At 34.6% G+C, this 10,612-nt stretch overlaps 1 protein-coding gene across 1 annotated transcript in view; it reads left to right on the forward strand.

Annotated features, from left to right (window-relative positions):
- The window catches only part of Atrnl1 (attractin like 1), a 256,496-nt gene that overhangs the window by 105,614 nt on the left and 140,270 nt on the right, over positions 1-10,612 (forward strand). The window contains exon 9 of the mRNA XM_004631593.1: positions 4,669-4,852. Coding sequence (XP_004631650.1) covers positions 4,669-4,852 — 184 coding nt within the window. The remainder of the gene's footprint in view (positions 1-4,668; positions 4,853-10,612) is intronic.

Consider the following 10,612-nt stretch of genomic DNA (forward strand, 5'->3'; position numbering starts at 1 on the left):
CCTGAGTTCAATCCCCAGTACAAAAAAAAAAAAAAAAAAAAAAAAAGAAAAGAAAAAAGTCATTCTTGACTTGAAATTCACTTTGTCTACAGGTAGAATAGCTACTTCTGCTTTTTTCTGGGGTCTTGTCGTATGGAGTATTATTTTCTATCTTTTCAATGTATGAATTTCTTTTATAATTAATTGTGTTTCATGTATGCAGCATATTGTTGGATCTTGCTTCTTGATGCATTCTGCCAGTCTGTCTTTTGATTGATGTATTGAAACCATTAGCATTGATAGTTATAATTGAGCTATATTGAGTTATCCTTGTCATGGTATTTTCCTATTGTTGGATACCCTCATTACTCCCCCTCTGTTTGTTTCCCTTGTGTGGTGAATTCCTCTGTTATGGTTGGTTCAATATATGTGAACTTATAAACTTTCTTTTATGTGTGATGTTCGTTTTTCTTAACAACTTTTTAAATTTTATTTTATTATTATTATTATTATTATTTTATTTTAGGGAAGGTTCTGCAGCGTGTTTAGGGTCTAACTACTAGATCGGACTCGTAGTGATCCGCCTGTTTGCAGCCTCCCAAGAGCTGGGATTATAGGTGCATGCCACCACACCCAGTATCAATTGCTGTGTCAGTGTGTCCCTGGGGGTGGGGTCGGCATGGCAGGCCTTGGGATCAAACCACTGGCCCTTCCACCTGCTTGCAGGAACTTTAATCCACTGGTCTCCTTATCAGCTTTTACAATTCATTTTTTTTTGTGTGCGTATGTGCGTGGTCTCACATTCTTGTGTTGAATTTCTGGAATCTTCACTATGATATGCCTAGCTATAGTTTTTTTGATCGTGAATGATTGGAATTCTATGTGTTTCACTTATATGTATGTCAAATTCTTTTTGTATATCAGGAAAGTTTTCTATCGTGACATCTCTGAACATATTTTCACATTATTTGAGCTATCTTTCCTTTTCAATGATTTCAGTCAACTTATATTATTCCTCTTTGCCTCATCTAGCAGATGCTGTATTGATTTCTTCTGGTCCATTGCTATTTTTAACAAATCATCCTTTTCATGTTCACTAAGAGAAAGCCTGTCCTCTATATCTGAGATTCTACCTTAGTCTGCTATGTATGTGGATTTTTTTTTTTTTTTAAACTGAGGAAAAAAGTGTATATTTATACTTAGCCAGCTGGACTCAGTTTAGATAATCCCAGTTTTGTTGGTAACAATGCATCATAATTGGGAGCCAATTGAACATATGCTTTCTTCTCTGCATGAGGCCTGATTAGGGTATTGACCTGGGCAACAGTGATGTCATACAGTTTCTTTACAGGTTGTTTGATTTGGTGCTTATTGGCTTTGAGATCCACAGTGAACACGAGTGTGTTGTTGTCCTCGATCTTTTTTATGGCTGACTCTGTGGTCAGGGGAACTTGATGATGGCATAGTGGTCAAGCTTGTTTCTGCTGGGGGTGCTCTTCTGAGGGTATTTAGGCTGCTTCCAAAGCTGCAGTGTCTTGGGACTGCAGAAGGTGGGTGATGTTCATATCTTCTTCTTTTTGTGGCCGTGGATGCCTTTCAGCATGGCCTCCTAGGCCTTCAAAGCTTTTGCTTTGGCTTCAGCTTTGGGAGTGGCAGGGGTTTCCTTTTTCACCTTCAGTACCATCTTGGTAAAAAGGCTCTCTCAAATCTCAGTGGAATTTTTTATTCCCTGAATATCAGCTTGAATCTGCCTAGGTTCCATTTCTTTCCTTTGTTGAGTATTCATGGCTTCTATTATTTTCTTAAGTTCCTCTATTTTTTGTCTGTCTGCTCTAGATTCATTAAGCATGGCTTTCATTTTGGACATCATCTCTGCAGTTATCTGAGAAATTATTTCTGAATTGATTTTTTTCCCCAGAGACTCATTCAATTACTTTGTTGTCGTCACTTCAGAAAGGCCAGCTGGGTGACTTTCAGATTGTCCCAACTCATTGCTCCCTTGGTTTGCATTTGGTGAACTGGGTGTCGAGTTGCATCCTGTTTAAGTGTCTTTTCATTTTTTTTTTTAAGATTAATTCTTGGTGTGATACTTGTAAATTGTCTATGGTAAGTTACATTATTACTAATATTTCATACCCTTAGGAAATGAATACTTCCCTGAGGTATCTTCCAGGTACACCTGGTTTTGGGTTTTGAGTCTTAAGTTGTTGGGGATAAGAACTTGCTGCCTGTTTTGCCCAGCCCTTGGTCCTTTGGCATTGTGCTACTGTATTTTTTTGTGGCCCTTAATCAATCTCAGTCTTCAAATACAAGGAAGAAAAGCTCCTTAAGTAATTAGGATACTTCTGGTTATAATAGTACCAACAACAATGAAAATATCAAATACAGCCTAAAAAATGATAAATGGAGTTATTTTTCCACCTTTAACCATATGAAATGGGTTTATGATTTTATAAAAAAATCTAAAGCAAACAAAATTTTGTGCAGTATACAAGTCCTTAATATGTTAATTTTGCCCTCAAGGTTTAAAATTTAAAAGAGTTAAGGAGAGAATAGAGAAGTGGAAGAAGAGGAAAAGGTTAGAAGTAAGAGGGCCGACCAAATAGCTCAGCAGATTAAAGTATCTGTAAGCAGGCACAGGGGCCGGGGGTTTGCTCCCCAGGCCTGCCATGCCCACCTCACCCCCGGGGCATGCTGAGAGGGCAATTGAGTGTGGGCATGGTGGCATGCGCCTGTAATCCCAACTCTTGGGAGGCTGTAAACAGGTGGATCACTATGAGTCCGATCTAGTAGTGAGACCAGAATACCCTGCAGACCCTTCCCTAAAATATAAAACAAAACAAAGCAAAACCAAACAAAACAAAAATGATTAGAAATAAGGTTGGTGGATAAAGAGAGATCATGCTAATTTTGGGAGACTGGTACAGAAGACTGGAAGGAAAGAGAGAAGGAAGAGATTACTGGGTGAACAACTACAAACAGCGTAGAAACCATATTCACATTCTTATAAAAACAAGATCGTACAATAAAAGATAAAACAGAAAACAAAAGCAAAACCAATACCACAGCAACAGAAAATGAGAGAGAGAGAGAGAGAGAGAGAGAGAGAGAGAGAGAGAGAGAGAGATGCTTCCAGGTATGTCTCTGTTGTCAGTGAGAGACAACATGTGGAGACAGAGTCCTGATCAATGCTGATCTATCCCAGAAAGCTAGCAGTGGCTTTTTGGTGGGGTAGTGGATAATCGCAGTGAGCCTATACCTCCTGGCTAAGACTAGACTTATTTGGCTTGCATCCAACAGCATACCTTCTGCAGGCCTGAGCCCAGCTTGGAGCCACTAGATGGACCTGGTAGCCACTCTGAGTTCTGAGCTCAGTCATCTCTTCTCTGAGATGGCTTCCAGCCAAGTGATCTCTTGAGAAGGACAACTGAGTCCTTAGCACTTACCACTGTCTAGTCCAGCCTTTCAGCCTACTGTTCCCCTCTACTATTGCATTTTTCAATGAAGGCCTTGGGGTCACCAGCAGTGTCATTGTGTCTATAGGTTTGAACTGCTCCTTATATGTAGTGAGTACTATCTCAGGGAAAAGGCGCCACTGGCTACCTCTTCTTTCTTCTCCATTAAAATTTCTCTCTTAGGGCTGGCCTGATAGCTCAGTGCACTAAAGTATCTGCTTAGGCAGAGTGCAGTGTCCTGGATTCGATCCCTGCTGTGCTGTGCTGGCCCCGACCTGGGGTGTGCTGAGATGGTGATTGAGACTGGGCATAGTGGTGCGTACCTGTATTCCCAGTGCTTGGGAGGCTGAAAACAGGAGGATCACTGCAAGTCCAGTCTGTGTAGCGAGACCCTGTAGACCTTGTCCTAAATACCAAAAAAATTTTTTCTCTCTTCCCTCTCTCTATGGGCTTCAATTCATGCTTCAGATCCTTCCTGGTTCCAGGAGATCCCCTGCCCTCCTGTCTTGTTTACTTTGCTACATTCCAGCATATAGAGGGCAACTCTGAGAGGCTGTTTCTCTGCTGCTCACCACTCCCCAATTTGGTGCTCCCTCCTAATTTCTTAGTACTCTCATTGGTGAAATATAGCAGTAACACTGGGGCCAAGAGAATCTTGGAAATTTAGGAGTAGCATAGTGTTAAAATTTTGTTTATTTAATTTTGGATTGTTAAGGGCAGCAATCATACCATTTTTATCTTTGTAATATCAGTCATTAATTCAAAGTCTGTCACACGGACAGTTGGTCTCATAAAATTATTCAATAAATATTTTACTTGGTGTTACTTTTGAATACAGAAGTGTATGTGAGAATAAAGTTTCTCCTTTTGTCTTACACCCACAAAAAGTTGATTTTTCAGTATTTTAGTGTATAGTTTCATTTATGGGAGAACCTACTGGTCCTACTCAGCTTCACTGATAGCATATAGTACATTTTATTTTAATTAATTAATTTTTGTGGTACTGGGGATCGAACTCAGGACCTTGCACTTGCAAGGCAGGCATTCATGCCACTGAGCTATCTCCCTGGCCCCATATAGTACATTTTAAATAACTATTTTCTGATTAATAGCCACTAAATATGCTATATTTACTCTTAAAATGTGTCATTGTAACTAACTGGTAGTTTTGTTGATTTACTGTTTATTATTTTAAATTTTACCTACAATTCATGATATATCTTCTGTATTATAGCATCAAACACTTGGCTTGTTCCAGAAACTAAAGGAGCTATTGTACAAGGTGGATATGGCCATACGAGTGTGTATGATGAAATAACAAAGTCCATTTATGTTCATGGAGGCTACAAAGCATTACCAGGCAATAAATATGGATTGGTAGATGACCTTTATAAGTATGAAGTCAACACAAAAACTTGGTGAGTAAGCTGATTGAAAGTATGATATCGAGAGAACTTGATAAAGATGTATTTTACGTTTGTATAATAATCATTTTTACTAAAATATTCATAGGAAAATTATTGAACCTTTTCTTTATTTCAACTAACTGTATGCTATCATGTAGCAGTGGCACCAAAAAGTTTTTTCTCTTTAGACATCATTGATACAAATGACTTACTTTAAAATCGTATCTTATCCCATAGAAATTCTTATTCTTGTTTATTATACTCATAAGTGCTGATAAAATGTTCATTAGATGGACAATTCTTTTTTACTGGTAAAACTTTGTCCTGGATTTATTCTTATTTACACTTATTTAATTGATATTTATAAATTTAAAAATGATTTCTTCAGTTTTATCATCTAAATTCCTATGAAATACGAATCTTGTGTTTGGGCCATTTTGTTTTTCTGTTGAAAAAGTGCTACATGACACTGGTCTTCTCAGACACATGTGCAGTAGTTCTTTGGGTTATATACTTAAAAGTGAAATTACTGTGTCTGAATTCATTTTCAGATCACTATTATACGTTCAACAGCAGGGCATGAATACCTTAATGTCATATTGCCATTAATACATGGTAACATGAGGATTTTTACTTTTGCAAACATGATAGGTAGAATGGTATTTTACTGATATTTTAATATGTATTTTCCAAGTTATTGTTGAAGATAAGTTTATTTTTATAGGTGGTTATGCCATTATTTTTTGTTTAGTGAAATAACTATTTGTACTCATTATATATTGTACATACATGTTTTAAATATTATACGTTACTCTTTCTTGTATTGATTTTCCTGGATATTCAGTTTAAAAAATAGAATTCTTCTTGTACTCACCTTTGTAAAATTTGGACAATGGCTATTTTACTCATTTACCTTCATGAAATCTGGAAAAATGTCTCTTTTTTCTTTAAGATAACATACATTCTTTTAAATTTAGCATGATGTCACTTCATGTGTTTGAAGAAGAACACTATTCAACTAATTGTGGGTTTGCTCTTCCTCCACTTCCTTTAGACATAGTCCTTGATTTGTACATTCTTTGATGGAAAGATAGAATAATAAAACTTGTGTTTTGTGAAAAAAATGAATGAAATATTTTCAAACATGACAAATGATATCAAACCAAACACTGAATAAGTTTCATGAGAACCAAAGGAGATAAGCAGAAAGAAGCTCATGTTTAGAGATATGGTAAATCTGCTCAAAACATGAAGAGAAAAATTTAGAGAGGGAAAGCTAGTGACAGCAGCTAGAAAGCGATCAAGGCATTTTTGTCTTGTCAGTGCTCAACACATTCATTAACTGAAAAAATGGACTCCAGAATATATTTTCAAATGATTGAAAGAAAATAATCACTAGCTTAAAATTCTACATGAAATGAAATGTACTTTGAAAAATAAAATAAAGACTTTTTTTTGCAAACAAAAACTGAGAGATTTGATTATTGCAGGTAGAGAATAAAGGAAATACTAAATAAATGTTTCTAAAGCAGAAGAAAAATAATTTCTGATACTGAGTAGAACATATAGAAATGAAAGAAGTCAAATCCAATAGATTATCACATAAAAATAATAGGGCCAGGGAAATAGCTCAGTGGCATAAGTGCCTGCCTGGCAAGTACAAGGTCCTGATGGTCATGAGTTTCATACCTGGTACAACAAACAAACAAACAAACAAGCAAACAAACAAATAGAGGTTTGATTGCGTACATAGTTTTATTTTCCTTTTTCCCCCTGTATTTTAGGGAAGAGTCTACAGGGTATTCAGGGTCTCACTACTGGTTCAGACTCGTAGAGATTCTCCTGTTTACAGTCTCCAAGTGCTGGGATTACAGACACCTGTCACCATGCCCAGTCTCAATAGCCTTCTCAGCGTGCCCCCAGGGGTGGGTCTGGCACTGCAGGCCTGGGGATCGAACCCCCAGCCCTGCCTGCTTGCAGGCACTTTAATCCACTTAGCTAATTGGCTGGCCCTACATACATAATTTTAAAGCATGAAAATAATGGTATATAACTGAAAAAGAGATAAATTAGTGTGAAAATACTAAAGTCCTTGTATTACTTGGAATTGATAAAATTAATATTGTATGTTAATTATTAAGGATATATGTTGCAATTATTATATAATGACCCAACATTATATATTTAATGGGATAATATATGGGAAAGTCAGAATAATAAATGGTAGATAATAAATTTTCAAAAAGGAAAGACAAATATAACAAAACAGGTATGGCAGGAATTGTAAAATGGTCTATAATTCTAACTAGATCAATAATTACACCAAGAATAAAGAAATATTCCAGTTTTTGAAGTGTAAGAGAACAAATTTTTAAATTAAAAGCCAAGAGTTTTTGAACTGGATGTAAAAATCCAATATAGCCATACATTTCTTAGAAAAGATGTACCTTAAATGAAAATATGTATTCAAGGTGAAAGTACAAGGATAAAAGGAGGATATATCATGCAATAACTAAAGAAAATTCTTGTAGCTGAATTAATATTAGACAAATAAGAGTTTAAACCAAGAGTCTCCCTGACCAATATGTGTAACAGTTTTGAATTTATATAGAACTTATAGCATTGTGGTAAAATTAGAAAGTAAGAACTGACAGAATTAAGCAGAACAAATCAGAGTGGGATATATTAAATTTAGCTCTCTTGATTGATACCAGATGATCAAAACCAATCAAAGATATACAGAAGTTTTTCTTACTTGAAATGAGAGTTTAAAACCTTGTATTTGCAGCTTATAACATAGTTTCCACGCATGCATGGAACTTTTCCAAAACTTATTCTATGCTACTCTTAATTCCAGTCTTTAAAAGGATTGAAAAACCTGCAAAGTAACTTATCACACTGAAATGAACAAAAAAGTAACTTTTTAATGATTATATAAAGTGATCAACGCAAATTAATTTTGGAAATAATAAATTTCTTTTAAATAATTGGTCAAATAATTTTAACTGAAAATTGTAAGACATGTTATATACTTACTGATGACATTAAAATGTGCAGAGAGGGATAAGAGCCCTGAATATATTTATTAGAAGTAGTTCTAGAAGTCTGAAAATCATTAGTCTGATCTTTTGTTGCTGGTGTCGTGTTTTTATTAGTAAACATTTGCAGTACATAATGGCTATATTATCCCATTGCCCTCCTCTCATTCCCTCAATTCTCCTCTCTTTGTCCCCTTCCCTTTTGCTAAAGGTGTATCTCCCTATTTTCTCTTACCTTTTATTTTTCTCTTTTTATTACTTATAGTTTGAGTTTCTCATGTAAGACACATCATGTGGATTTAAGCTAGTGTCTGATTTATTTCACTTAATATTATGTGTTTTTTTTTTTTTTTTTTTTTTTTAAGGCATTTTTTTTTTTTTTTTTTTTTTTTTTTTTGTGGAACTGGGGATTGAACTCAGGCCCTTGCGCTTGCCAGGGAAGCGCTTATTCCACTGAGCTATCTCCCCGGCCCCTAATACTGTGTTCTTAAGGTACATTAATTTTCCTACAGATAACTCAAGTTTATCCTTCTTGATGCCAGAGTAGTACTCCACTGAATGTGAATAAACATATTTTCTTTATGTATTTATCTGTTGATGGATCCCAAGGGTATTTCCAAGATTATGCTATTAGAATGTGTGCTCCTACTAGTATGGGTATGGAGGTATTTTTGTAATACGTCTTTACTTACAAGTGGAATAGCTGGGTTAAATGTAATTTCTCATTTAGGTTTTTGAGGAATCTCCTTACTTACTTCCCTAATGGTTATACTAGTTTACATTCCTACCAACAATATAGAAGCTTCCTTTTCCCCTCGCTAGAACAGCAGTATAATTCCAAAGAAATGTAAGACAAATAAATATATGTAAAAAAGAGATGTGAGATATCTGCCCAAATTAAGGAATAGAATGCTGACATATGATAGTTCCCAAAATCATAAAAAATAAACACAAATGATGGTGTATGAAGAGTAAAAAAATAGACACGATCATGCCTAAACAGCCTATGTCAAGATTTAAAATTGAAATCACTGCAGATCATATAGGCCTACGTTAATAAGGACAAATGATAAGCAACTGTTGAGACAATATATTTGAAAAATTTTATGAATCATTTAAAATTTCTAGAAAAGAAAAACTTTGCAGCAATGACACTTGGAAAAAATAGGAAATTGCAGTGATCTTATGTCAGTGATATAGAATCTGTTATTATAATTACACAAACAAATAAAAAAAACTCTTGAGGCCTAGATAACTTCATGGGTAAATTTTTCTGGGTAATTACAAAACATTGAAAGAGAAAGGTAAAGTTCATACAGTCTTTTTGAAAGATTTAGTAGAATGCTTGGAAAAAATTCAACATTTTCATAATAAAAAGTTATAGTTAGAATATAAGCAAATTATTTACATAGTAAAAGATAAAAAACAAAAACTTTATCACAATGATTACAGTGAAATGCTGAAAGCTTCCCCTTTAATTTTGTTTTTTATTTTTATTTTTGGTGGAACCGGGGATTGAACTCAGGCCCTTGTGCTTGCCAGGGAAGTGATTATTCCACTGAGCCATCTCCCCGGCCCCTTCCCCTTTAATTTTGAGAATAATATATCACTAATTCTAGTCAACATTGTTTTGGAGTTTCCAGCCAGTGCAAGAAGGTATTTAATAAAATATAATTGTATGTGGGTAATAGACTGCCACATAAATATAATGATGTATATATATATATATATATATATATATATAATCAGTCAACTGTAATTATGTATACCTGGAACAATGTAAAATAAGATTTTTTTTTTAAATAAGATATTTTGAAAGCAGCCTAACTTATTTTGCCATCAGAACATCAACAAGCTCTGAGTAAATCTGATGACACATACGAAGGATCTTCACGGAGAAAATTATAAACTCTTATTTTGAGAATTGAAGAAGACCTAAGTAAAGGACACATTATGATAACCCCTTGAAAGACTCAGTATTATAGAGACATCTTTTCTACTCAAATTGACATAAAAGTTTAAAATAGTCCCAAACAAAATTCTAGTAGGTATTTTTCTATTAATTGACATGTTGATTTTAAAATTTGTAAGAAAATACAAATGATTAACTACAGCTAAAACAAAGTCTAAGTGAACAAAGATGGGAGGTTTCTCTATCAGTTTATATGGTTTATAAAACTGAAGTAGTTAAGGATTGTCTTAATGATTCGGCAATAAGCAAATATAGAAAATAGGAATTCCACAGAGAGAACTATACATTATTGACACGATGTATGATAGAGTTGACACAATTGAACAGTTTATTTAGTGACTTTTTCTGGGCCAACTGGATATATGATTGGGAAAAGCACATATTGAACCCTACCTCACATTAGACACTAAAATCATTTTTACATCAATTACTACTCATACCATGAAAGGTAAAAGGCAAATATTCTAGAATATTACAGATGCAAGTGTCTTTATCTTCGTGGGTAAACAAAGATTTTTGAGAGTAGACTTTAAGTTGTAAAAATGACATGCTTTGTTCTTAATTCTAAATATACCAGTAACAATGTGGAACAGCAGGCTGCCATGATGGGATATTTATAATGCTAATGCCAACAAAGAACTCTTGTTTTAAAAATTCAGAGAGGTACTAAAATTCAATAAGAAAATGTTAGATAATTAATAAAGAAATGAACAAGAAACTTGTATGAACAAGTATTTCTTTTTTTTTTTCTTTTTTTTTTTT

Source organism: Octodon degus, unplaced genomic scaffold (genome assembly GCF_000260255.1).
Source record: "Octodon degus isolate 3935 unplaced genomic scaffold, OctDeg1.0 scaffold00042, whole genome shotgun sequence".
In the NCBI taxonomy this organism is placed as follows: Eukaryota; Metazoa; Chordata; class Mammalia; order Rodentia; family Octodontidae; genus Octodon; species Octodon degus.